Below are 27,994 nucleotides of genomic sequence, written 5' to 3'. Positions count from 1 at the left end.
AAAGAATGCAGCTCTCAGACCTTGCTCTACCTTATTCTCTTGCCCCAGTAACAACTGTGCAATTCTAAAGCAGATGAAGATGTTTGTGAGGGTGAGATTAGTGTAAAACAGACCTCCAAGACCAATGTCTGACAGCCACAGAACACAAACTCAGTGAGGTGACAACACTGAGGTGTCTGCCCATGATGTCCTCACACACAGACACCACCCCAATTCCAAACTAGAGCTGTTTATTTAAATAGAAATAAGAGAGACAGCACTTATCTGAGGGGTCTGATTCCACTGCAAGGGATGCATGATGATAATTATGGAAAAACATCAGACATCACAGCACTGCCTTCACCTCCAGCCTCACTGAGCCCTCATCACAGGAGGGTGAGGGAAGGCAGCACTAATAAACCATTCTTTCAGCCAGAAAAATACAAATAGCAGCCCAGGAAAATCCTGGGCCACATCCCAGCTCCAAAAACCCATTTAACAGAGTCCTCCCACTAAGCTGGTAACATCCCAATGATACTGGAATCACCACATGGGGCAACTCACATCACCCAGCACAACAATTTGATGCCTTTCAAATCTTCCTCTTTTTAATTCACAGTACCAGTAGCTGCTACCAGCAAGGATGGACACAGAAACAAGATCATAAAACGTTTTTGCTGGAACAAATGAGCATGGAAGGCTTACACTTTCTGTGTTTATGAAAATCCAAATGCTTATATTTTTTAATTAAATAAATTATTGTCTTAATAAATTTTATTGTAACTAAGGAAGAAGGTCATCTCTTTAAAAGTGGTCAGCTTTCCAAGAGTTTGTCATCTAAAGGAAAATTTTCTCAGGTCCTTTCAATTGTTAAGAAAACAGGAAGCAAATTTCAGTAAGCCATTTCAATAGAGTAAAACAAGAGATAAAGATCTCTATTAAACTTGGCAGCAAAAATAGAGCCCACAGAGCAGCCCCCTGCCACCAGCTTGTCCCACTCTGCTCACTGGGGAATGACCCATCATCCACTGCCAACCAGCTGTGGCTGCCCCATCCCCCTGGAAGTGTCCAAGGCCAGGTTGGACAGGGCTGGGAGCAACCTGGGGCACTGGGAAGTGTCCCTGCACATGGCAGGGGTGGGACTGGATGGGCTTTAAGGTCCCTTCCAACCCAAACCATCCTGGGATTCTACAACCAGGTGTGTGTGAGAACAGAGAGCAGCAGAGGAGTGAGAACCCAAAAGAAAGCACTGATGGCATCCTCATCTCATTTAGGAAATTAAAATCACGGCCAAGAGAAAGGGAAATAAAGACCCCAAGTGCTGAGGATTATTGACAAGTTATTTGACAAAACCCTTCAGGGTTGGGCAGCAAAAACTGCTTCAGCAGTGCAGGATACATGGTCACTCTTGTTAAGCAGAGCAGCGTGGAATGAAAGTCACATTTACTTCAAATCTTGACCAAGATCCTGGAAACAAAGAATTCTCCAGTTCAGATGTGTTTAAATTTAGAAAGCTGCCTCTCACTTTGGTCCATGGGCTTCAGAAGTGCTGAGGAAGTGAAGTGCATCCACCATCAGTCTCTCAGCCAAGCACAAGCAGGCACAAAGGTGCTGCCAAAGACTTACAGCCAAAGATCTTCAATCCCAGAGCAAGAAAGATCTCCAAGGAGCCCTGCCCAAAGTGTTACAAGATAAAACTCAGTGCCAGCCATGTGTCTGACAAGTGTCTCTTAGCAGCAACCAGGGGGTGAAAAAAAAGAAAAAAAAAAAAAAAAAGTCATTTAAATCCTGATGGTGTTGGTAAAAATAACAGTCATCATTATCACAAATTAAACCAAATTAAAAATCATTTCATCTCAATATTTTCACTTATCCTTCATTCTTTCAGTTAATTCCCTAACTCTTCATTCTATTTCTTTTAAGACACTAAAACTTTATTATATGAGCTGTTCCAAGTTGTAGTCAGATTGATGTGGATGTATAGGTTGACCAGAAATCTTAACTTCTTAACTTTCCACAGCAAAACTCCATCCAGGTTTACCAAGACTGAGTACATTTCCTTGTGCTGCAAAAAGACTTTCCAGCATGCACACAACAAGCCAAGGAGAATGAGAATTATGCCTCTCAGAAGTAAAATATTTTACAATGGAATAATTATTAATGAACAAGGAAATAAAAGACATCACAACCACACATTAAAACACACAGCCCTGCTTGTGAAGAAACCACCCAAACCAGCTCTACTGAACTATCCTGAATTTTTATTTTTCATTTCCAGCAGCTACCTGGGAAAATAATCTACAACTAAAAATCTCAAAACCAATTCCCTCTAAAAATATATCTATAAAAATATAAAATCCCTGTAAATAGGCCCAAAAGGGCTGAAAAGAAAAAGCAACGAGTCCTCAGCCAACACATACTTTGGTTACTGTAAAATAACCTCATCCCAAAAATCAGGAGGAGGTACTTGCCTGAACTTCCTGGCTGCAGCAGTCAAGGCTCTCTCCACTACAAAGAATTAATTCCTAAGCTTGGGCACTGCTATCAAAGAGCCTTAGCACGTTGGCATCAGATTAAAATTAACTGTTCTTGCTGCTAAAGAGCTTTGAAAATCCCGACTTCCCTCTTCTCTTTGCTTTTTCCACTGAAGGGGTAGAAGCAGAAAGTATTTCACACTTGGTGATAATGCCCCAGCTCTGACAAATCAAAGATTTCACATAATTTATTTTTATAGCAGTGACAGCTAGCACTTCACACATTGGAACTAAAAGGCTGTTTCAAAGCCAAAAATCATTTAACAACATTAGGGACCTATTTGCTATGCCACAGAAAACGATGGCAGTATTTTGTGAGATCCTGCTCGTTTTTGTGTGTTTGATCTAAAGCAGCATTCCCAAAAGCTCAGCAAACACGTGAAAAAGGCAGGAGGAGCAGAAAATCCAGACACATTCCCAGGTTGTTACAGAGCATTAGTGTCAGATCACTCAGCAACATTCCCAAGCCAAGTTTGACATCAGGGATTCCTTTTCCAGCAGTCAATTCCCACAGAGGGACTTTGGGATGACTGGAATAACTGGTTTGGGGCCAGGGGAGGGCAAAACCCAAACTGTGGCTGGTGCCACCTGCCCAGGTGGCCCCAAGTAACAAATTCATGGTCACGTATTTTTGTCAAAATTTATACCAGCAGGTGGATTTAATGTCCTGGTAAAATCTCAATCACTCAGCTTATTTAACACATGTAGAAAATACCAACTTTAGCTTTTAAGCAATGGTTTTGAATTTTAAAAGTTGCTCGCTTTCAAACATTAATATATTTTTATTTTATTTGGGTTTATTTTATTATTTTGGTTATTTCACAGTAAAGCAGATAATTCACAAGCTGAAGCCCCTGCCAATGAGCTATTTCCACAAGAATCTGCCCAGCCAGGTCCTGCCTGGAGCCCAAATCCCCAGATCCCTTTAAACAGCCTTTTGCTGCAGACAAGCTTAAGGGAAAGATACTGTCATCCTTCCAGGTTCTCACTTTACTGGAGACCTTTTCAAAAGGAAATGGGTTCAATATTCAAAGGTGACTTTAAAAAGCATCTTCCAGAAGCAGTTTTTTCTTGCTCTTGTCTAGGAGACACCTCTGCAAGCTAAAGCAGTTCTAAAATGACAGTAAACTAATGCATAGAGTAGGAAACACCCCATTTCTAAAATAAACCCCACACAATCAGATAACTCTAATTTTACTCGTTAAAGAAGCTGTGGGAAAGCTGACAGTGGGTACACACTGAGTCAAACATCCAGCACCTAAAACAGGAAGCAGAAAACTTTAGGGGGAAAAAAAAAAAAAAAGTTGAAGTTGAACTGGAAAAACTTTTCAGTGTTATTTCCATTCCTTACTACACCTGCCAACTGCCCTCACTCTGATTCACATGATGTTAAATCCCTCTCTGAACACTGAGCACCACTTAAAGCACACTCACCACTGCCCCAGTATGCTGGCTCCTTCCCACAGCTCCTTCTGTGTTAAATCAAACTGCAGAATTAAAAATAATCAAACTTTTCTTATCAAAGTAACTCCTTTCAAGATATTAAACAACTTTTGCTAATTAGCTGAGAGAACAGCCCCGACCTAAGGTGCAAATATCACTCAGCTTTGGGCTACACCAACACCAGTGCTGGGTTCAGATCTTTTGGGAAACAATGATCTGTAAATTATACAAAGTCCCCATTATTTCCATGACTATTAAAAATACTGTATTTCCCTAGTAAAATGTATTCATTCGAACAATTTTAAGCACCAATACATCATTAGAAGCTGAAGATTTTTAAAAGCATTTTCGAATTCAGAAAGAGAAATTAGATATATCCATCTGAAAATGTCAAAATCTACTCGTTTTGCCTGAAGGTAAAGAGCTGCCTCACCAACTTTTGGAGCATTTCAGCGTACTGTAACCTTTAGAGAGCACGAGGAATTCCTACTATGAATTCACAATGTATCTAATCAAAATTTATCCCAACAGAAAAACTGAAACTCAGTTTTAAATCATCTTCTTAACACTCACATCCCTGCCTGCCAGGTGAGACATTTTCAAAGCCTGGTTAATCCCCATTTCCAGCTGAGAAAACAGAAAGAAGCTGAGAAAACATTAAGAATGATCCACTTAAAAAAACCAGCAAGTCAGATAGAGAAGGAGGATCAAAACCAGCATTTCCAGCTCGCAGTGACACTACATCAGTCAAAACACAAACACTGAAGTATTTTCCCTTTAAAGGAAACAACTTTTAACAGCTTTAGGTAAAATTATGCTCTGAGTTCTCACAAACCCTGAATAGTGAAATAAGGCTTGAACTAAGCTCCATTTGCACTTCACACCTAGTGGGTCACTAGGAGATTTCTTCTCACCCGAAAGCGTCTATTACCTCTTACCACCTGCATTTAAATGCAAATTAGAGCTTTCAAAAGTCTTATCAAGCTCGAGACACAGAAAAGCAGAGCGCGATAAGAATCCTGAGGCCTCCAGGGAACACTGCAGAGTTTCCTTGCTAAAATGAACCAGTGCCCTGCCCAAGGGCTTCTCGTCCTTTGCCCCCAGGTGAGAACTCTGGACTCCTCTCTTCCCCACCTCCTCCTGAGAGCTGGCAGGAGATGCTGCTCCTCCAACGGTCACACTGCCCTTGCCAAGAGGCAGAACCAATCCAGCTCGGCATTAATTGGACTTTTATCCTTCCTTGGAGCCAGCCTGGCAGCTCAGCCTGGCACCCAGCTGGCTGGTTATCCCTGCTGGGAGGGCAAGTGGCACCTGCAAACGTTCGGTGCCTGGCTGGCACAAAAACCTCTCCCAGAGGACATTGTGCCCTCCAAGCCCAGGGCCAGACACATTTTGTTCAGAGAAAAGGACTCAGGGGTGCCCTCATCACTCTGCACAGCTCCTGAAAGGTGCCTGTGCTCAGCTGGGGCTGGGCTCTTTCTCCAGCAGCACTGACACAACCAGAGCACACAGCCTCCAGCTGTGCCAAGGGAAATTGAGGTTGGCTATTAGGAAAGAGTTTTTTACAGAAAGGTGATAAAGCTCTGGAATGGCTGTCCAGGGAGGTGGTGGAGTCCCCATCCCTGGGTGTGTTTAACAAAGCCTGGATGTGGCACTGGGTGCCAGGGTTGAGTTGAGGGGCTGGGGCTGGGTTGGACTCCATGGTCTTGAAGGTCTCTTCCATCCTGGTGATTCTGTGAATTCAGATTTAGGAAGGAGGTGCCTGTAAGGAAACTGAAAATGGAGCATGGTCCAGGCCTTGCTGAATCAATCCCAGCTCCTCCTTCCAGGAAAAGAAGGCAAAGCTCCCCCACCACCTCACTTCTGCCTCTTCCCAGCTGCCAGCAGTGGCCAGGATGAGTGTAACCCACTGCAGGTGCCTAGCTGCTCATGTCCCCTCCTTCCCCTGGCTCTCCCCAGCACCAGCCCTCTGCTTCCACCTCCCCAGGGATGCCTGGGAGGCTGAGCTCCCTCCCAAAGCCTGTCCCGGTGTGGGAGGCAGGACTGGGAGCTGTGCTGGTGCTGTCCCTGGGCCGGGCCACCCGGAGCAGCCGCTGTGACTGGGGCTTGTTTGCAGAACAAAGAGCTGCTTCACAGGCACTCGGGAACTGTGTGTGTTGGGAGCGACCAGAAAACACTGGCACAAACCTCAGAGCACAGAAACCTCCTCATGCACGAACAGATAAAAGCAGGGAAAACCCAAACAAAACCAACCCAAGACAGATGTGAGGGCTCTGAAGCAGAAGAATCTTACTAATAACACACAGACCTACACTGGGGTCCCTACAGCTTTTCTTGACACAAGAACAAAACCAAAACTGCAGCACCAACCAATACCCTTAATTATGAAGTTATTTTGAAACCAAAGGTGCTTGAATAATTTCCCCCTTTAAACACAACCAGAATGTTGACCAACAACAAACCAAGTTTTAAAACTTGGGATTTTAAAAGGGTATTAATTTAAAATGTGCCCAAGATTGGAGCTGCCTTATGTGGCTGAAGCATCCACCCACCTAGCCCAGCCTCCAGCCCAGAGAAGGAGCACCAGCAGGTGCCTGCAAGAATAAACTCCCATTGTTGGTCAAAGGTCCAAGATGTATCCCAGCACAAATTTCATCCCAGTAAATCTGCCTCTGACAAGCAGCTGCCCAGCAGAGCACAAGCCTCAGATGCACTGAATAAGCTCTGTGGTGAAAAAAAAGTGCAAAATATACAGACAGAGCCAATACTCCACAGTTAACAGCCTGGTGTTTTTAACAACCACCTCTGTACAAAGACCAGCCAAATTCCATTTGCAACTTAGCTCAGAAAATCCAAGGTACTCTCCCTCAAGCATTTCTGTTCTGCCCTCCAGAACTGCAAAATCCAACCAGTGAACTTTAGAGTGAGGCTTTTCCTGCTTCTAAAATACATTACCCAGAGCATTTTGTTTACTATCTCAAAGATTCTACTCAAAAGCTCGTAAAAAAGCAACTTTGCATTTTTCTATTTCTAATTTCCTTCTATTTTATTTCAGTCTGTACTGACCAGCCAGTTCCCTGGTAACATATGCTTTAACCAGCCTCCACAATATCCCTGTAAATTTAATTACTATTGTCTCTAAAATGAACAAACTGAAGCACAAAGTAGCTAATCCCAGTTTTTTTAAGGAGATACCACCCCAGGACTCACATTATGAGGGCACTCCAACTGCAAAGCAAATCCCAGACTCTCCTGAGGAGGCATTGCTTTTTGAAGTATTATAAAAACACCCAAAAAAAAGGCAAAACCTGAGAAAAACAGAAACAATAAAAACTTCACAATATACCACGTCTGAATTGCACCTAACACAGCTACTACTGCAGGACATCCAGAGCAATGTTTATATTCCATATCCAGACATTGCTGGCCGTAGGGCAGCTGGTGAACTGGTTTATTTTGGCTACAGCAAAGCACAGCCTTGCTCCTCGAAAGCAGCAGATGAATTCTCTGCTCCCAAATCAGCCTTTGGGCACTTGCCACATGGACCAGGCTACATCCAGCTTTACTCTCCTGGCTCCCCACTGCTGTTAACCTACTGTGAGTACATTTAGATCAGATATTAGCAAGAATTTGTTCTCTGTGAGGATGCTGGCACAGCTGTCCAGAGAAGCTGTGGCTGCCCCTGGACCCCTGGCAGTGTCCAAGGCCAGGCTGGACAGGGCTTGGAGCACCCTGGGATAGTGGAAGGTGTCCCTGCCGCTGGCAGGAGGTGGAAATGGATGGGCTTTAGGGTTCCTTCCAACACCAACCAAGCTGCATTTCTGTGACTCTAACCCGTCCTGCTTGGCTTTCACGGCAGAAACACAAAAAGCAGCCGCGGAGAGCAGGCAGGAGCACAGGGAGCAGCAGCAGCTTTCGCAGGGACGGAGAGCCGCGGGCCCGCAGCACGGGGGCCGGCGGGCTCTGACAGCGCGGGGCCCGGAGCGCGGCGACTCCCGGCGGGGCCCCGGAGCCGCGCTGCCCCCGCCGCTCCCGGAGCTCGCCCCGCTGCCCGCAGCGCCCGGCGCGCCGCTCCCGGGGGCGGGGGCCGAGGCGGGGCCGCCGGGGCCCGCAGGAAGCGGGGCCGAGCAGCGGGGCCGCGGCCGGGGCGGGCGGGGGCAGCGGGGCCGGGCCGGAGAGAGCGGGGGCAGAGCGGGGGAAGGAGCGAGGGGCGATCCGCGGCCCGGGCGCGCCCGCCGCAGGCCCGGCCCGGCCGGGGCCGCACAAAGGGCGGGGGGCGCGGCCGGCAGGTGTGAGCGGACTCACCGGGTGGGGCGGCGCCGCCGCCTCGGCGGACGGACGGACGGAAGGGCGGACGGAGCGGGGCTGAGCAGGGCGGCGGCGGCGGGACCGGGAGCCGGCGGGGCGGCGGCGGCGGGGCCGGAGGGGAAGCGGAACCGCCGCGCGTGGCCACAGCCCGCGGGGGCGGGGGCGGGGCGGAGCATTGCCGCGGGGGCACCGCCCGCCGTGCGCCGGAAGCTGAGGCACCGCGAGGCATGACGGGAGTTGTAGTCCGCTCCTGGCTGGCGGGGAACGTCTTCTCTATCTATAAACTACCCCCAGCATTTATTTATAAATAGATATATTTCTATAAAAATATATAACAATAAATTTATATAAATAAATTTTTATATAAATATTTATTTTAAAGTATATAAATATATATCGGTTCTTTATATATTTTTAAAATATATATTAAAAAGTGTTATATTTCTCTGGACCAGGGTCAGAGAAAAAGAAGAGAGCCTAACAACATTAAAAAAAAAAATATATATATGATCTATGAAATACTTCTTTTTAATGTATATATGTTATTTAATATACAATATCTATTATATATAATGAAGGTTATGCATAATATATATTATACACATATACATATATATAAATATAAAAATTTATTATATATATAAGTGTCATCATCTTTATTATATAATACATATAAAATACATTACAAATAGTATTGGTTGTATCATATGCAATATATGTTGGTTTATTATATTTTATTATTTCTCCAAGCTTCCACCTGCCCTGGGGGCTGGATCTCAGCCTTTAATGCCCCATTCCCTTTTCTTTCCCTGCTCTGATTCAGTCCTTACACATATTAAGGATGGGGATGTTTGTGTCCAACCCTCCTTGTGGTGGTTTCTTGCCAAGAACCCCTCAACACTTCATTCCTGTCTCCAAAACTGCCAGAATTTTTGCACAGCTCCTCCTCTCATCTCTGTGATCCCTCTGGAGCTGGCACTTGAATCCTCCTGCATGGCACACCTGCTAAATTCTCTGCTGCTTAGTGACAGCAGTTTCTGCTCTGAGAGAGAGATTCACTGGCAAATTCCTTTGTAATTAACACTGCTATGGTTATCAGACTTATTTACAGCTTGTAAGGAAAAATGTTTCTGCTATATTTATAATACAAGTGCTGTGGAATTAAAAACAGCAAATATTTGCCACAACAAAAACCACCCCTTGTGAAGCCCTGCCATTCCTCTCATATTTTACATTAATCAGAATCAATTACTTAGGTTCAGTTGGAAAGGTGATTGATGGCAATCTTGATATACACTTTATTTCCATATTTTTCCACCAGCAATATTTTTTTTACCATTTCCATTCCCATTCCCTAGGTTTTGTCAGGGAGATTGATTTAGCTGAGGGATTCAGCCTGTGATGTTCAAAACACAGGCAATGAAATCCTGTCCCTCAGCTCTGGCAATCTGGGATGTTGCCATTCCAAGGGTCAGGCTCCAGCCCAGAGTCACCTCCAGAGCACAAACTGAGCTCTGGGAATGAAACATCCCACTTGGAGACAAGTGACACAGTGCTGGTCCCAGTGCTGACAGGGCTGCACAGCCCAAATCTCTCTTTGATGCTTTCCCAAGGAATCCACGCTGTTCAATTCCAGCAGGAGAAAGATGCCCAAGGGGACATGGATGAAAGGAATTTTCATTCACCCTCTCACACAGACATTCACCCAGACTCCCTGCTTTGACTCATTTACTCGAGGTTAATGGGGAATAAAATCTCTTTTCTCCACACAGGGGTTCCCGTGGGCTCCCAGTGCCACCTACTGACAGCTGCAGACAGCGCCCAAGCTCTGCTGCTCCAGAGCCTCCCGGCTTTTCCATTAGGTCATTTCCTCTCCATTTCCTTCTATTTATCAACTGTCCTGGAGAATGAATGCACATCTTCTAAATATTTGCTTCTAGTCACTATCCTGTCCTTCACTCTCATCTTCCGAGGGTCTCTTTCCATTCATGAAATAAGGTGAAATTTCTTCTGATTTTCTAAACTCTTTTAATTCTGACCAATTGTTCAGCCAGGAGAAAAGGAGGCTCAGGGGAATCTTCACTCTCTCCAGAACTCCTGACAGGACATGGAGCCAGGTGAGGGTCGGGCTCTTCTCCCAGGAAACAGGGACAGGACGAGAGGAAACAGCCTCAAGGTGTGCCAGGGGAGGTTCAGGCTGGATATAGGGAAAGGTGACTCTTGGGAAGGGCTGTCCAGCCCTGGCACAGCTGCCCAGGGCAGTGGTGGAGTCCCCATCCCTGGAGGGATTCACAGACCTGTGGATGGGGCACTTGGGGACATGGGTTAGGAGTGGCTTTGGCAGCAATGGGGGAATGGTTGGACTCAATGATCTTAGAGGGCTTTTCCAACCTTAATGACTCTGTGATTCTAATTAGGCCAAGAGCAGCCAATCCCTCAGAGTCATTAGGATGGGAGAGATTATTGAGGTGTTCCAGGTAGGCACAGAATGTCTCTTCACAAATTCATACATAACCCATCTGCACAACAAGCTTAAAATTCAAAAATTTTAATGACTCAATGATGTTTTTCATACCCTTAATAACCAATCCCTGAGTCAAGAAATACAAACACCTCTGTGAGAGGCAGCAGTGTGTTGGAAGCAGGCTCTGGGCCAGGAGGAGGGAATAGGAGCCCCAAACCCACTCCTGATTGTTGCCTCATTGCCCACAGCAGTGCTTTCAGCTTTTTGAGGCTTTTTCCTACTCTCCATCTGCTTTGGACAACACACCCAGAATATCTTCTGGGCCGTGAAAGGCATTTGTAAGCATTATGAGCCAAAGGGACCATAACCCATCATGGGACCTTGCACCCCCTAAGATATAAATAACAGCAGAGCAGGATCCACCCAGGAGCCCAGTGTAATGTGCAGTTAGTTGTGCTGGAGGGAGGGCAGACACCCCCCATTTCTCAGCTCACTGTGAGAAGTGTCCATACTTGCAGGCAGCAGCCAGGATCAGGCCAGAGCAGAGCCCTGTGGTGAGCAGGGTCAGGGCACACACCAGGGAACTGTGCTCCCTGAGCCCCACAGGAACCCTCAGCATCGACTCCTCATATGCCTACAAAGAAAAATAAATATATAACACTCATTTGACCAGCTGTTTCTTTTTGAGAGGATGAGGAACCAGACCCTGATTTAATTAGCCCTTGGCTAAAGCTTCTTCTGAGAGTCAGTATCAGAACCAGGATGGGACATCTCCTTTTAATTCCCAGCCACTGCTGCACTGCAGAGCTCAGGAAATGGATCTGCTGCCACCTGTATCCCTGAATCTCTGCTCCTACTGCAGCCACTCTGGGTATGTCTGGAATTCTGCAGGGAGAGCAGCTCCCAAGCTGAGTTCAGACCACTAAGGAGACAGGTTTCTCCAAAGTCAACAACCATTTGGTTTTTTCATTGATACAGGAAGCTGCAAAATGTTTATGGACAACAGTTACAGATGTGCCAGTTGTCTGCAGGTACCTTAAATACAGGAAGGCACATGTGCTACAACAACAACAGATTATTTTATTATATAAATTAGTCGAATTTCTGAATCTCTACACTGCTGTGGCACTTTTGGGCATCAAAGACAGTTGTTGGCCACACTAGAGATCCAACTTTCCTTGGTTTTGAACACAATAAGAAACTTCACTTTTTCCTAAACACTAACCCAACCAGGTAACAACCCAGCAAACAGAAGTGGCCTTTTTTTAGGATGCTACTCCTTAAATCTTTGCAGTTTTACCATTACTTTAGCTAGATTAACATCTTCCACCTTGCTACTCCTCTGAAGCACCAACATTGTAAAGACTTTTCTTAATTTGATCAGTGCCAATTATATCTTAGGATTCCAAGTAAACTAGTAAGGGGGAAAAAAAAAAGGTCAGAAGAGCAGCCATGCTAAAGGACCAGAAGAGCACAATCCCTGTAAACACAGCAGAAGGGCAGGATGATGCCCACTAAAAGCCAGTCAGAAAGAAAAAATTATTAAAAATTAATCCAGAAAGGTGTTAATCACAGCAAAAAGGCAGCAGTTGTTAAAAAGAACCAGAGGGAGAACTCACAGGTCTGTGTTTTGTGGTGTGCCACTGACAGGGACTGGTGGCGTCAGATGAGCAGGGAGTGTCCACTTCAGCAGGTTCCCAGCACTCTGCAGATGGGTGACCTAGGGAAAGCATTCCTGCATCACCAGGAGCCAGGCAGGATAAGCAATCAGCCTGCAAGCTTTTTCCAAAGATGGAATTTCCAAAGATGGGATTTTCCCCCTACAACAGCTCAACAGAATCTATTCCCTCGGAGCCAAGTGGTGAAACACCTCTGCATGGCCAAAGTGACACTGGGCAGTCTTTGCTGTGGACTTTACAACTCTTCCCTTCCTGATACACCAGGTACCCAAGAAAGAATCTCAGCTGTGTGGTATCTTGGCCCTTTTGTCCTTAACAGGGCAAAGAATTCCTGGTTAGTCTGCAGACCCCTCAACTTTAGCCATGTAGTTAGAATTTCCCCCAAAATAAGTAAAGCCATTTCTCCTCTTGGCCTCCTGTCAGGACACAAAAGATCTCCATTCCAATACTTTAAATCCTTCTCCATTAATCATTAATAAGAAATGAATTCCTGCTCATTACTAGTAAATGTGCCAGGAAGATTTAACACCCCTTTTTAAAGTGATCAGGTAGTCCTGCCTGTCCCTATGCTTATCCCAAAAAATCATTGCTCAAATTATGAAAAAGTAAAGAAAAAGGAGTTGAAAATCATTAGTGTGCTTGACTTGGCAGGAATGATTTTGTGAAGGGACACAAAATTTGTAACAAAAATTAAAGGATTTCATTGTTCACATAACTTGAAACATTATTCGTAGTGGATATCATGTTCTTGTTTCACCAGAGTTTGAGACTCCAACCATTCCAAGCTTCAGGCACAGCTTCCTACATCCCCCTTTTATATAAAGGGAATGCAGCAACAGAGTGTAAGAAACCATCTGAGCACTTTGAATACTATAAATAGGTGACAGTGGCACTGAGCACACCCTGCACAGCTCCAGCAGCCATAGGAAAAGTGGTCAGAGCAAGGGGCCTTTGGCAAACCAGGATCATGACAAACACGGATCATGACAACTGCCACGTCTTCCAGCTGGAAGAGCCCAAGCAGCACAGGGCTACAGTGGCAGCAGCACAACACAGAGCAGCCTCTGACACAGAGCAGCCTGACAACCCCTTGCCTCTGGCCAGGCAGCAGCACTCAGTGAGGAAGACCTTTATCATATCACAGAGAATTCACAAGAAGAAGGATGGGAGGTCACAGACCAGCAGTCATATAATGCCTAAAAGGCAGGTTTACAGTGAGGCACTGCATGGATTTTTTTTTTCCATACCATTAGGGCTATTCAGCCAAAAAGCAGCAGGAAGGAACCAAAGGAACCAAAAGGATGGAAACAAAAATTCACAGAACTTCAAAACTCTCTCGGCAGTGAAAATGCATCTTCACAGTAAGCACAGAGCAAGTGAAAGGTGTGAAGGGGCTCAGTGGGGTACAGAGGGAAGGCTGAAGGGAAGAGGATGCTAGGAAGTTGACCATAGGGGTTTCTCCATTCTGTCATTATCCAGAGGACCACAGCAGCCTTTTCTAGTCCAACATCCACCTCAAGGATCCAGTGCAGCTGCCTCTACCTCCTCCTCACCTTCCAAATTCCCCTGGCTTGGTTATGGAAAAATGTGGTTATAAATCTGGGAAATGGGATCACCTGATCAAGTTCTGACGCTTGGAATGATGATGACTTAAAAGTATCCAGCAAGATAATCTTTATCATATTCCTGAAGGAAAAAAGTTTCTAGATTTTAGCATCAGAAGGGAGGAAGGTCTTTATCAGGGCCACACCTTCTGGTTATGTTCCCACAACTACCAAGAGCCCCATCTCAGACACAACTGTCGGAATTCAGGACATCCCTCTGGCTGTCCTGGACTGCCAAGACCCCTGCCAGGGGGCTCAGAGACCCTGGCACAGAGCCCAAAATGCCTGTGGTTTTGATTATGACCCATGGAGCAAGTTACCAACCTTAGATGAGGATCTGCAAGCCATGACAGTTTAAGTAGAACGACAGTGAATTTATCACGGGGTGAAAAAGTAGATTTTGGGGTTTTTAAAATGGGGGTTCAGGAGACAAGATTGAGGGATCTGGGCATGTCCTGCCTTTCTCCTTCTTCTTCTTGGCCTCCATCTTCTGCTGTGATGTTGACACTTTTAGATTGGTTCAGAGTAGAAGCTCACTGTCTAACATAGGTGATAGGTATTGGGAAGTAATTGTAAATATTCTACATGCTGGTTTTAGTATAAAAAGATAACACTGCCTCTGAGGCAGGCAGAGTGCCTCTGACTGTCATGCTGAGTGGACCTTAGCAGGACAGGAGAAAGAATTTTATAGATAAGGAAAAATAAACAACCTTGAGACTGAGAAATGAAGAGTTCTGACTCCTTCTTCAAGCGCCGGGCTGGGAAAAGAGACTTTCTAACGCATCTCAGGGTCACTCTGACCAGCCAGAGACCCTGAGACACAACCAGATTTGGGACTGCCCAGGAGCATCAATGAGGATCTCACCGTGGCAGCAGCAGAGCAGCACCTCTGGGCTCTCCAGAGCCACCAAGGCCTGGTGTGTGCCCCGGGCCGGGCGGTGGTAGCGGGCGTGCATGGGCACGGTGCCGCGGAAGCAGCGGGAGCAGCGCGCCTCCGGCTCCAGGAACAGCAGCAGCACAAGAGCCTTGGCCAGGTACTCAGGAGCCTCCACATCAATGACATCAGGGGACAGCACTGCCTGCAAGCAGGGAGAGACACAGGAGTGGTTGTGATGGAAATCAGAAAGTGCTTCCCCCCCTCGTTCTAACACTGAGAGTGATTTTGTGGTCAGGATGATCAGGTTAGGAATTCCAGCCTTAAGCTGCTCCAAAATACTTTTCCAAGACTATCTTCAAGGAGTGTGGGAAAAGTTCACAGTGTCACTGTGCCTACAGCCAGACCTGTGAGGTCAACCATAGTGTCACCTGCATGTCAGGCATGCCAAGGGCAGGAGCTGTCCACAGCCTTTGCACCCATGTTTTAGGGTCCAAAGGCTGTGGGCAAGCTTTGGACCCTAAAACAGGGGTGCAAAGGCTAATTAAGCACCTAAGCAAATAAAAGCCACAGCCAATTAAGCACCTAAGCAGATAAAAGCCACAGCCTTTGCACATCTCTCTAATGTGAAGCAAAGACTGGACAGCAGCACAGAAAGCTGGGATGAAAACAAAGCTGGGATGAAAATGAAGAGCTCACCAGCACCTCTTTGGGGGTCTCCCTTCCACCTTCTGAACCCTTTTACCACAGCTGCTCACCTGGGGCTAAGAAAGGAGCAGCAGCTCCCTGGTACATCACCAGCAGCACCAGGGGACGCCAAGCAAGCTGAGCTACAAGGAGACACCAGGCAGATTATATTGCTTGGCAGCCCCTTCCAGGAATTCATCACCTTGGTTCAATCAGCCAGACAATGAGCAGACATTCCAAGTCCCTGAGTCCTTCCCTGACTCACTGCCACATCTCCTGGTGCTGGGGCCATTACCTTTGTCAGGTTGTGCTGCTGCAGCGTTGCCAGCTCGTAGGGATCCACGTAGATTCCTGGTGGCAGATGAACCTGAGCTGCCACTGCACATCCTCCTGCATCCTCCCCCAGTTCTACCTTCACCAGCAGGTCCCTTCAAACAGCAACAGGAGCAAAAAACTTACACCCACACTTCAAAAGTGGGGCACATGACCCCCAAAAGACATCTCTCAGATGAGATGAGCTCTCACACCGAGTGCAACTCATTCTGATCACACTTCCCTGTCCAGCCTTCTTAACCTCAACCCCACATCCACGGCCAAAATGAAGTTTCACTTCTTTGTTAATGTCTCAGAACCACAAATCGCCTCCACTAATGGTTTTAGAAAGGGGCCTCCTATTTTCCTTCCACCACAGCTGGTTAATCCCTTGGTGCTGTTAATACATTCCTGACACGTGCCCAGGGATCACAGCCCAGGGAGGTGATCCAACTGCACATGAAAAGCAGAGAAGCTTCTTCCAACAGAAGATCCTGTGGCACGTTATGGTGATGGAGGGCAGGGTGAGGACTCACTCACCTGTGAAACCCCTCCTTCAGGAGCTCCTGTGTGACAGTGGTGTCCTGACAGGCTGCCTGCACATCTAAGGTGACACAGAGCCAACAGTGTAACAGCACAGCGACCACAAGGGCTGGAAAAGTTTTATAACTCACGAATGCCTCACTGCAAACCCTCTCCCGGAAGAAGGGCAGCAGTATTTGCCTGTGATCAAAGAGCAGAAGAGGTTTCTTGGTTCACTGACTGAGCCACAGCTCCCAAATCCAGAGTTTCAGGATGGTTTGGGTTGGAAGAGACCTTCAAGCCCATCTTGTTCCAACCCTCAGCTTTGGGCAGGGACGCATCCCCAAGACCAGGGTGCTCCAGGTCTGTCCTTGAACATTTCCAGCCACAGCTGCCCTGGGCAACCTGTGTCAGAGCCTCACCACTCTCACACGGAAGAATTCCGTCCCAATAACCCATCTAGCCCTGCCCTCTGGCAGTGTGCAGCCATTCCCTGTGTCCCGTCCCTCCAGGCCCTGTCCCCAGTCCCTCTCCAGCTCTCCTAGAGCCCCTTTAGGCACTGACAGGGTCTCTGAACTCTCCCTGGATCCCTCCCTTCTCTAGGTGAACACCCCCAGCTCTCCCAGCCTGGCTCCAGAGCAGAGTGGCCGGACCCCACCCACCCCGCGCTCCTTTTTCAGCGCGGTTCCCCGCGGGCACTCACGGAGGGCGCAGAGCAGCGCGCCCAGCCCGACCCCGACCCCGACCCGCACCGGCCGCCGCCGCCCGCCCGCCATGACGGCCCGCTCCTCACGGCCCGCGCGGGCTGTCCCCCGCGTGCCTGAGCGCGCGGGGCCCGCCCATCGCTTCCTCCGCGGCTCCGTGTCCCGCAGGCGTTGGTGAGGGCAGCCCGAAGGGGCCTTGGGCGGAGGGGGCCTTTACCACCGGGGCTCGGCGGCGGAGCCGGAGCCATGGCAACCGCCCGGAGAGACAGCAGGACCGCCCCGGGGGAGGAGCGGGAGCGGCCGGAGGGGTGGGAGCAGAAACCGAAGTTGAGGGTGAAGCTGGAGGAGGAAGAAGAAGAAGAAGAGGAGGAGGAAGAGGAAGAATTCGCTTTCTGCGCCCCCCGAGGTGAGGGGACCGGGCGATAGTGTAAGGGAGACTGGGAGTTCCTGGAGCGGGGCCAGCAGAGGCTGCGGAGATGCTGAAGGGCCTGGAGCATCTGGGTGCCCAGGAAAGGCTGAGGGAGCTGGGCCTGCTCGGCCTGGAGAGGAGCCCCAGCTGAGAGGGGCCCTCAGCCCTGGCTGTCCCTGGCTGCAGGGAGGGGCAGAGCAGGGCCCGGGCTCTGCTCCAGGCCCAGCCATGGCACCAGAGCCACGGGCAGGGCCTGAGCCCAGGCAGCTCCACCTGGACATGAGAAGAACTTTCCTGGGCAGGGACTGAGCCCTGCACAGACCCCAGGGATTCTGTGGAGTCTCCCTCGCTGGGGATATCCCAGAGCTGTCTGCACACGATGGGCTCTGGGATGGCTCTGCTGGAGCAGATGGACCCACTGCGGTCCCTTCCAGCCTGGCCCATTCTGGGAGAGGCAGGAGGGACCAACCCGGCCCTGCCCCGCTGCCCCTCGAGCCCAGCGTTCGCCCCCCGGCCGCTCGTGCGGCCGATCAGCGGCTCTGAACGGCCCCGGGCGCTGAGCCACCCCCGGCTGTGCTGCCGGAGCCGCCGCTGACGCCGGCAGGGAAGGGCTCAGCCCGGGTTACCGGGAGATCCAAACGCTCCTTGCCGCAGATCCGAAGAGCTGCTCGCCTTTGTGCTTCGTAGAATCCCGGAACTGTTTGGTTTGGAGGGACCTTAGAGCCTCTCTCGTTCCACCCTCTGACATGGGCAGGGACGCCTTCCACTACTCCACGTTCCTCCAAATCCCCCCCAGCCCGGCAATGGAAATTTTCACTTTTAAGGACATTATTGCATGTTCGAACTCTTCCCTATGTGATTTTTTACAAAGGAGGAAGTGTTTCCAATTCTGCCTCAAAGCAGCTTTTCAACACTAATGCGATTTTTCTTGATGTGGAGAAATACATTGATTTTTTGGGGGTAAAATATGTTACTTTGCCATACTGCAGTCTGGAAATCACCTTCATGTTTGATATATTTTCACTCATTTAAAACCATTTCTTTCATCAGTTTGAAACCAATAAAAGTATTTAAACCAATAAAAACATTTAAATCAATAAAAATATTGGTTTTTAACAAATTTATTTTATTCAGAATAAAAGTAACACCTGTACTCAGTGCTGTCCACTGAGCTAGGAACGGGATCTGCAACACATTTGGATTTTTAAGTCCCCTCTAATTTAATTTCATTATTGAATTAGAATGGGCTCTAAGGCCTGTTCTGACCCAAACCACTCTGGTTTCTGTGATTTTGCTGAACTACTGACAAAAAGAGCGCCACTTAGTGTCACTGTCCTATTTTCTGGAAAAATCCCTTCAGCAGGATTTCTCTCCTGGGAAGCTAAGAAGCCTCAGAGAAAAAGGAAAACAATATTATCTCATTTGCTTCTCCTGTGTTTTGCTGCTTTGGAATGTGGTTGGAGATTGTTTATCCAACACATGAATTGTTTTTACTTAATGACCAAGCTGTGTTGGCACTCTGGAGGCAGTCATGAGTTTTTCATTAGTATCTTGTTAAGGCTTCTGTCTGTATCCTTTCTTTATTCTTTAGTATAGTTTTAGTATAGCGTTATTTAATATAATGCCATAAAATAATAAATTAGCCTTCTAAGAACATGGAGTCAGATTCATCATTCCCTTCCTGCCATGGGGGACCCCAGAAAATACCACAACTGAGAGACTCTGCCCTCTGTTTTCCTTTTCCCTGTTTCCCAGGGAGAGCTGCCGGGGACTCTTATGGAGCCGGGATGCTTTTCAGTGCACAGAAATGTGGGGTCTGCTTCCAGCCCCCCTCCATCATCCTCATCTACAGAGACAACATCCAGGGCAAGACTCGCCAGCGCATCATGCCCGTCAGGAATTTCAACAGGTTCTCAGGTGAGGGGCATTCCTTCCTGAATGCATTCCTTCCTGTCTGCAGGAATGCATTCACTCTTCTCCAGCTGCATGCAGAGGAGCCCAGTGGTAGCAGCACACTGAGTGCCCTCCCAGCAGCGTGCAGGGAGGGGCTGTGCTGGGGTTATTGTAAATCAGAGGTGAGGGGGAGACAATGATTCATCTGAGTCTATCATCAGAAGGCTAATTAATTAGTTTATTTTACTGTGTACATTGTATCTGAACTGAATCTGCCATGCACTCCCTCTTACAACTGCTTACACTGCACAGAACTGCCCTCATCTCTGATTCTCTCGTGACTGTCCCGTGACAGTCCCACACACACACACTCTTGGCCTGATAGGCCAAGGGAACAAAACATCTTCACTTTGAGTAAACAATTTCCATATTGCATTCTACTTTGGTACAACACAGGCACAGCAAGTGATGAGAATTTTGTTTTCTCTTTCTCTGAAGTTCAGAGAGTGTAAATCTCAGAAATCTTTGAGATGACTTGTGCCTTGCTTTTCTCTGTGAAGAGAAATGTGACAAGAGGGGTAATGTTGCCTCTCCAAGGAGCGCACATCTCAATGGCTCTCTGAGCCAGGAGGGTTTGGAGACACCCCTGGGGAGGGTTTGGGAGGAGATGTGTCAGTGGGAAGAGGTTTGTTGGAGCTGCAGGTGCCTGTGTTGGCTCTCCCCAGACTGCAGCATGGCTGCCGAGGAGATGAAGAACAACCCTCGGCACAAGGCCTACCTGGAAGGGGTCTCACTGCGCCAGCTCCAGAAGCTCTACAGCTTGCTGAGAGATCATTTGGAAGGACAGAGCCTGTCTGAGAGCTTGGGAAGGTATCATCATGAACACACCATTGACCCAGAGGAGGATATGAACCTACTGGATGACACGGAACTGGCCAGAAGGAAGAGCGTCATGGACGAGCTCTTTGAAAAGAACAGGAAGAGGCAGGATGACCCTGACTTCGTTTACAACGTTGAGGTGGATTTCCCAGAGGATGAGCAGCTGGAGTCCTGCACTTGGGACACTGAGTCAGATGAAGAAATGTGATTCCAGACAAAGATGGGCGGTTCAGAGACAAATCTCAGTGTCCCAGCAGAGATAACAATGTCACCATACATTGGCTCAGGAGAACCCAAGGTGCCACAGCACTCCCAGGCTTAAGTGAACTTTATTTAAGAAGCCAGACATGATTAAATAGAAACTGCATAGCTGAAATTGTTGGCTGGTTTTAGTCTTTTCCTACATAAAAGAATTTTAAATTATTTAATCTTTCAATTTTTTACATTTCAGTCAGCTTTGGCTGAAAAGGAGGCATTAAATATTCATGTCCTGAGGACACTGTTAAAGCTGTACTGTACAAATAGGGTGATTATTGTTGCCTGCTGGGAAGTTAAATATGTATCAGTCATTCTGGATAAATCAACTCTGCATTGAGAATATTACTCTCACATTTCCCTAGCAATGCATAAATCTTCAGTTTTAGCTTACACAAAAATAAATCCTTACATGTAAGAGAAGGAATATCTTGAAAATGAATTAGTCTTGAAAGTACTTTTGAAAACACAGTGATTTCAAACTGCTTCAATGGGATGATTGGATCCTTACACTCCTGGGTGATGCTTCCTCATAAGTGCTCAGTTCGGGGAGAATGTGCTTAAAGTATCTGAAAAACCAGAGTGGTAGAAGCTCAAAGGCTGGGGGTGGTTCTAGAGTAGGACAAACTCATCCCACTGAAGGTTCTAATCCAGCTGTCTGCCTTGGCTGTTCTCTACTAGATCAATCCTGCTCTCATGTGAGAACTGGAGGACTGAGATTAGAATTCTTTGGGAAATTTTACAACTCCAAAAGCTTCCTGGGTTTTGGCTTTCTGAACCCAGGCAGCTGTGAGGGCTGAGGGTGAGATGGGCCTTCATTCCAAATTGAGGGGCCTCAACAAACTGCTGCCTGACATAACTAAGAGGAGTGGCTGGAGGAGCAGCTGGAAGAGCTCTCCTCCTACACCCCAAAATGAGTTGCTGCTATGAAAAACATGGAGCAAGTGTCAGTTAAACCAGAGTGCTTTACTAGAGAGGACAAAGGAGCTCACGCTTGGCCAAGGGGGTCTTCAGTCAGGAGAGAAATGAAAGCTGAGGCCTCACTTGCCAAAATTTTAAAAAATGTAAAGGCTGACTCAGCTCTCCCGGGACAGGAAAGGGTGTGCAGGGGTCTGGCACAGGCCTTGCCTCAACAATTGCAACATAACAACACAGGAAGATCTCCCACTTGGGAGGGAGAGGACTCCTGGGAGCCTCTCCTCCACTTCCAGCCTGCCCCCAGCTTCATCCTGACCAGGACATGGCCTGTGCCCAGCCCCAGGCATGGCCTCCTCTCCAGTGAGGGCTACATGAGGCCAAAGGAGTGCCTGGATTGTGAGGCTCCTGCTGGCCCATTGCTCCAGCCCACCCCAGACCTTCAGCAGGGAGCCAGACTGGTCTTCCCACTTTGGGATCCTCTGGGAACATGACAGGAAGGCACTTCACAGCCAGCTTTAGGTCATGCATAAAGACATGAAATGGGACAGATCCCAAAAGAGTCCCCTCAGCAGCTTCCTGGTAGAGCACATCCCACTGGCCACAGCCCTCTGCACTTCACTCCTGCTGATCCTGACCTGCCTGGCTGCCCACCCATCCAGACTTTGACATCTGCACTTGCATGGAGAACATGGTGGGACTCTGTGTCCAAAGCCTTGCTGAGGCACAGGGAATCCACCACTCTCCCCTTGCCTACAGATCCATCCATTCCATCCTGAGAGGAAAGCAGGTTGGTAGGAATAACTTAGCCTCAGCCGTCCATGCAGGCTTCTTCCAGCCACCCTCTTTTTCTAGAGCTGTGCTCCAAACAAAGCACATTCATTCCATGGCTTTCCCAACACGAGGGTGACTGCCCTGTTGCTCTCTGGGATGGCCTTTTGGCCATTACTGAAGCTGGGTGGGACCCCTGGGTTCTCCAGTCACCAAGGACCTTCCCTGATCACCATGGCCTTGCAAAAATGCTGAAAGCAGCTTTGTAAGGACACCTCAGAAAGTGGAATCTCCTCTTGCTGCCCCAACATCCCATTCACAGCACAGCTCCAGCTGAGCCATGGCTTTCCAGGCACCATGATGAGAGAATGTTGAATATCCCCATCAGCTCCATACAATTAAGAACACTCCCTTTTTATCCATGCCCTGGGCAGTGCAAGGTGCCTGGGTTCATCCCTACCTGTTCTCCCACAGCTGCACCCTGCACCCCACGCCGGATGGAGCAGCAGCACTGGCTGTGGAGGTGGGGAAGGACACACATCCCTCTCCAGCTGTGAAGGTGGGGAAGGACACACATCCCTCTCCAGCTGTGGAGGTGTGGAAGGACACACATCCCTCCCAAGCCCAGCCCCAATCCCAGCCCCAGGGAGAGGGGAGCTCTCGGGGGCACCGCTCAGCCTGTGGCAGGGAGACACGGGAATGCAGCTGGGGGATGGTGCAGGGATGTATTTATAGGTCACTGCTGTCCCCCAGGGTGCAGCTTACAGGCAAAAGAAGGGTTGAAATAGGCTGAGGGATTCCCCAGTTGGGGCCTGCTTTGGTTTTGGCCATTTCAATCTAAAGTTGGGGCAGAAAGCGGTCATTTCCCAGCCAGATGTGACAGATGGGTTTCCAGAGCCTTCCACTGCACTCAGCCCCAGTGGAGCTGCTGGCTGGTCTAGCAGGGTCTGACCTATCCATTTTCCAGCCTTGCACAGACACCAGCCACACCAGGCTCCCCCATGACCCCAGGCCCACAGCCGTGCCTGGGCAGGGTTTGTCCTGCTGCCAGCCTTGGCTTCCCTGCCTGCACCATCCCCGGCTTCCTCCTGGCTTCAGGCCAGCCTTGGGTATCTCCCTCCATCACCTCACAGGACACCTCCACTGGGCTTGGTCCCTGGCACACCCCACATCACCAGCTGAGCCTGCCCACACCCAGGCAGGACAAGCCCCCAGAATTCCCACTCCAGCACTGCTGCACACTTCCCTGTGCCCGGTTCCCGTTAAACACGTTTCACTAGAAAAATCCCAACAGTGCCACAGGAATAAAGCCACTCCAGTTCTCAGAAGGGTTTTTGAGTTAGCACAAACCACCACCACTTCTCCTTTCCCCTCAGTGACCCCCAAGGAACAGAGCAGCACTTCCCCAGGTAGTGCTTGCTGCTCTGGAGAGGCAGAGCTGCTGTGAGCAGAGCTGGGTGGAGGAAACCCCGAGGCACTGCCCAGGGGAGCAGGGCTTGCACAACAAGGAGGAAGGATTTCTCTTGTTTCCATTGTATGTTTAATCCAGCAGTCACTGGAGAAATATAAATCCATGATAAAATATCACTGAGGGATGTAATTTACTCTCCTGCTTTTCAATCAATATTTCCTGTTGTTGCAACTTGGGCTGTTTCTAATGGACTTTTCTAACCCAGACTGTGACTTAGTGAAGAAACAACACCCCAAAATGTGTCTTTCAGGCCTGCTGACAGCGCCTGTCTTTATCAGCACACACACATGCTGTGTGATCAGGTTTGCCTGCGAGTTTGGCAGTGCTGGCAAGAGCAGCGTGGAAAACTGTGGCTACAGAGACCTTTCTCTACAGCACCCAGGTGATGTTTGCTCCAGCCTGGGGCACTTTGTGGAGGCTGGTTGCAGATCTGGAAGACTTTTTGAGTTGGCTACAGGTGGGAATAAATAAAAAGAACTGCTGGAAGGTGGGGGGCAAAACAGTGCTGGAGAAAACTGTCACAGAATACCAGAGTGGTCTGGTTTGGAAGAGACCTTAAAAACCCATCTGGTTACAATACTTTCCTACACCTTCCTCTAGATCAGATTGCTCCAAGCCCATTCCAACCTGGCCTTGAACACTTCCACAGATGGGGCATCCACAGATTTTCTGGGCAACTTGTCCTTTCGGCCAAGGAATGTTTGATGTCGTGCCCACTCAGCTCTCCCCAGCACCAGCGGAAGGTTTCTGCTGCAGACGTATTCCTTGAGGATTCCCAGCACTCCATCACCAGACAGAGCCCTCACTCTTTGGCTACCATTAGGGCAGGAATGGCAGCTCTCCCAGCACCTCCTGTCCTGCATCCATCAGCTTTCCATCTTGACCACCTCGGAGGGGTTATCACCTGCACTCCTGACCACCCCCTATTATTGACTCTTCCCGAGCCCTTCCTCTTCCTCAGCCATTAGTAAGAGCTGGACACCCCACACCGGTTTTTCACCATTTTCAACAGCTTCTCCTTGAGCATGAGGAAGACAACAACGAAGGCCACCAGGAGCGTCAGGCAGGTGGGCAGAGCCAGCACCAGGTAGAGCAGCGCCAGGTCGGCCGTCTGCCATCGGCAGCTCTGCAGGACGGGCTGGGGCAGCGCTCCGGGGCTGAGCGCGCGGGAGCCGTGCCTGCAGGTCACCTGCGGCCCGTCGGGCACACGCAGCCCCTCGGCCTGCTGCAGGGCGTCCCACCAGCCCAGCGTGCAGCAGTTGTAGGGGTTCTGGCTGAGGTAGAGCTCCCGCAGGCTCCTGCCCAGCGGCGCCTGCGGCAGGTCCCGCGGCAGCGCCGGCAGGCAGTTGTCCCGCAGGTCCAGGCTGCGCAGCCTCAGCGCGCCCAGCGAGCCGGGGAACGCGGCCAAGCAATTCCTGGAAAGGTCCAAGCGCACGAGGCTGCTCAGGGCAGAGAAGTCCATGGTGGAGGAGAGGCTGGTGTTCCTCAGAGACAGCACCTGCAGTGTCAGGACAAGGTCCTGCAGCCAGCCCAGGTCCCCGGACAGCAGCTGGTGGTTGTCAGAGAGGTCCAGGTGCATCAGCGATGTCCCCTGGAAGGGGCGGCCGCCCATCCCCTGCAGACCACAGCCAGCCAAGGAGAGGTGGGTCAAGGTCTCCACACCCCTGATGTCCACGCAGGAGAGACTCTTGGCCTCACCTGGCTGGGGACAGAGGTGAACCCGGTTGTAGCTGAGGTCCAGGGTAGTGATCTTCCTGGTGTGGGTGAAAACCCCGGGAGGAAGAGCCTGCAGCCTGTTGGTGCTGAGGTTGAAGTGTTGCAGGCTGGGCAAGATGTCCCCAGCGCCCACCTTCACCCCCAGCTCCACTAGCTGGTTCTGGCTGAGGTCCAGCTCTGTCAGCATGGCCAAGGGGTCCTCCTCCGACAGGTGAAATGCCTCCAGGCAGTTCTGGTTGAGCTTCAGGTGGGTCAGGGAGGGCATCTGTGCCAGGAAATCATCTGGCAGGCCCCAGACCTCATTCTGGCTCATGTCCAGGAGGCGCAGGGAGGAGAGGTTGCTGTGGCAGAGCTCCTCCCAGAGCCTGACCGTGGTGATGTTGGTGGAGTTGCCGTCAATGATCAGGAACTGCATGGTGACGTTGGCCAGGGAGGTGCCGTTGGGCAGACGCTGGTAGAAGCTCATCCTGTTGTCCTGCAGCAGCAAGGAGTGCAGCTTGCTCTGCTGGGGCAGCACAGGGAAAAACAGGAGGCGGTTGTGGGACAGGTCCAGCACCTCCAGCTCAAAGAGGTCATCAATTTCCATGGTCAGAAACCACTCGATGACATTGTTGCTGAGATTGAGCACCCTGAGCTGGGTCAGGTCAAACCCCACCAGACACGGGAGGTAGTTGTAAGCTAAGTTGAGCCTCTGCAGCCTCTGCAGCCCTTCGAAAGCATTGTCAATCTCAAAGATGTAGTTCTTCTCCAGGTTCAGCTCCAGCAGCTCTGTCAGATTTGTGAAGATGGATGAGTCCAACCTCATGATGATGTTCCTGGCCACAGATAGTGACTCCAAGGAAGAGAGGTTTGAGACTAAAACTGATACCATGTCCTCCCTGAGCTGGTTTCCAGCCAGATCCAGCATCCTCAAGGCCGGCAGAGCAGAAAGAGCAGCGGCTGTCAGAGAGTAGTTGGTGAAGAGCAGGTTGTCTGTCAAGGAGAGCACCTCCAGGCCTTGGCTGCTGAGGAAGGCACCGGGTTCAATGAGCTCCAGCCGGTTCCTGGTCAAGCTGAGATGCCAGAGCTGGGGATACAGGAGCAGGGAGGCATTGCCCAGGACCTGGATAGTGTTGTCATCAAGAAACAGCTCCTCAGTATCGCCTCGAAGGTTTCCTGGGATGGAGCTCAGCCATCTGCCAGTGCAGTCCATGATGCTCTGCACCTGAAGGAAGAGGAGGATATCTAACACCACCGTGGGAGGCAGGAGGTGAAGAGGGACAAGTCTGGGGAGCACAGGAGGGGGGGAGGAGGCAGCTCTTTGGTTGTAGCCTTGGCACACCAGTCCACTCCAGGCCAGTAGCTGGGATTGAAAAGGTCTGGAGATGCTGAGCTGCCTGGGCTTTGCCAGGCAGGATAATGCACTCAGAGGGATGAGGGTTCACAAGAGAGGACTTACAAGCTCACAGCCCCCAGGAGATGATGCCCAGGCTGCGTCCATCCTGCTTCCCCATCCCACTGCCAGGAGGAGAAGAAGCAGGGAGATACCAGGGAGCGGGGCCTCCATCTCAGTGGTGGCACTCCTGTGGAGAGGGAGGCAGAGGGGAGGAGGTCAGGAGCTGCAAACTGTTCCCCCCAAAAGGCCCAGGCGACCTGGGCCACCGTGAGCTGCCCCTGGAAGAAGGGGCACAGGGCCTTGGCACTGAGCCCACCCACCCCAGCAGAAGCCCTGGTGGGGCTCCCCCAGTTTGAGCCTGGGAGGCAGGGGAAGGGCAGGGACGGGTGGCAGCACGCAGGGGGAAGGCACCGTCACTGCTGCACAGCTGCTCGTGGAGGCCACTGAGCTGCATCCTTCCAGCAGGGCGTCCCCCTAGCAGGGCTCGTGTGCCCCCTCTTGGCACCAAACACTCCCCCAGGGGACACCAACCCACCCCCCCAAGTCCCCCCAGTGCCCATCCCTGCTGCAGACCCTCCCAGGGAAGCTGAGGCTCTCCAGCAGGAGCTGCCCCATCACTGACCTGGTGGGAGCGGAGCTGACGGCATTTGCATCTGGGGAAAAGCTGAAACTCAGGCAAATGAGCAGTGAGGGCTCAGCCAGTGTTTGACACACAGCACTTTCACAGCTGCCGCTGCATGAAGGAGAAACAGGGTTATTTTGGGCAGCCCAGGTAGCCAGAGCCTCACAGCACAGAGGGAGCAGGGCATGTCCCGGGCTGTGTCCTTCCTTGGGACAGCCAAAGTATTGAGCTGGTGCCCTATCAAGGCAGGATTTGTTACTCTGGGGGAGATGGAGAGCTAGTCCCCTTTCTCCAGGCTGCAACTGACACACAGCACCTTTCACCCTCTCAAGTCCTTGGAGTCCAGCAGCAGCTCATACCCAGGCACGGTGGCAGGAGATGGACCCTGCTCTCCTGGACCTTGCTGCACCCAAAGGACACGGTTTTGGTTCTCTGCAGAAGCTCCCACTTTCCTTCACCCACCTCAACCTTCCTTGGCTTCTCCCAACACCAGCAGCACCTCCATCCTCCCAGTGCTCCCTGGAGCAGGTGGGATGGCACCTGGCCAGCCAGGAGAGGAGGCAGCAGCCCTAGCAGGA

At 49.9% G+C, this 27,994-nt stretch overlaps 4 protein-coding genes across 4 annotated transcripts in view; 1 reads left to right on the top strand and 3 right to left on the bottom strand.

Annotated features, from left to right (window-relative positions):
• PAK2 (p21 (RAC1) activated kinase 2) overlaps positions 1–8,402 on the bottom strand; it is a 42,984-nt gene extending 34,582 nt beyond the window's left edge. Inside the window, exon 1 of the mRNA XM_084212627.1 lies at positions 8,262–8,402. The gene's annotated coding sequence lies outside the window, so the exon portion shown is untranslated. The remainder of the gene's footprint in view (positions 1–8,261) is intronic.
• A 1,590-nt stretch (positions 8,403–9,992) lies between these two features.
• PIGX (phosphatidylinositol glycan anchor biosynthesis class X) lies at positions 9,993–17,185 on the bottom strand. The gene is made up of 6 exons (XM_084212183.1): positions 17,110–17,185; positions 16,425–16,488; positions 15,868–16,000; positions 14,877–15,090; positions 12,348–12,448; positions 9,993–11,362 (listed from the first exon to the last, which is right to left on the bottom strand). The coding sequence occupies exons 1-6, from the start codon at positions 17,180–17,182 to the stop codon at positions 11,219–11,221; spliced, it is 729 nt and encodes a 242-aa protein (XP_084068309.1). The 5' UTR covers positions 17,183–17,185; the 3' UTR covers positions 9,993–11,218.
• Positions 17,186–17,356: 171 nt separating this feature from the next.
• On the top strand, positions 17,357–21,048 carry CEP19 (centrosomal protein 19; the record flags this gene model as incomplete). Its single annotated transcript, XM_084212146.1, has 3 exons — positions 17,357–17,516; positions 19,275–19,436; positions 20,138–21,048. The coding sequence occupies 3 exons, from the start codon at positions 17,357–17,359 to the stop codon at positions 20,497–20,499; spliced, it is 684 nt and encodes a 227-aa protein (XP_084068272.1). The 3' UTR covers positions 20,500–21,048.
• A 3,619-nt stretch (positions 21,049–24,667) lies between these two features.
• On the bottom strand, positions 24,668–26,980 carry NRROS (negative regulator of reactive oxygen species; the record flags this gene model as incomplete). Its single annotated transcript, XM_084212201.1, has 2 exons — positions 26,858–26,980; positions 24,668–26,623 (listed from the first exon to the last, which is right to left on the bottom strand). The coding sequence occupies exons 1-2, from the start codon at positions 26,963–26,965 to the stop codon at positions 24,668–24,670; spliced, it is 2,064 nt and encodes a 687-aa protein (XP_084068327.1). The 5' UTR covers positions 26,966–26,980.
• Between the last annotated feature and the right edge of the window lie 1,014 nt (positions 26,981–27,994).

Source organism: Fringilla coelebs (genome assembly GCF_963513975.1).
Source record: "Fringilla coelebs genome assembly, chromosome: 10".
In the NCBI taxonomy this organism is placed as follows: domain Eukaryota; kingdom Metazoa; phylum Chordata; class Aves; order Passeriformes; family Fringillidae; genus Fringilla; species Fringilla coelebs.
This window is presented reverse-complemented; position numbering and strand designations above follow the sequence as displayed.

What these genes read in the sequence shown, in the direction of transcription:
- PIGX (XM_084212183.1), bottom strand. Translation starts at nt 17,182, where the DNA reads ATGGCGGGCGGGCGGCGGCGGCCGGTGCGGGTCGGGGTCGGGGTCGGG. An exon ending in GCTGCTCTGCTGCTGCCACG is followed by an intron (nt 12,449 to 14,876) that starts GTGAGATCCTCA and finishes TGCTTTCCCTAG; the next exon opens with GTCACCCATCTGCAGAGTGC. An exon ending in ACACCACAAAACACAGACCT is followed by an intron (nt 11,363 to 12,347) that starts GTGAGTTCTCCC and finishes TTTTCTTTGTAG; the next exon opens with GCATATGAGGAGTCGATGCT.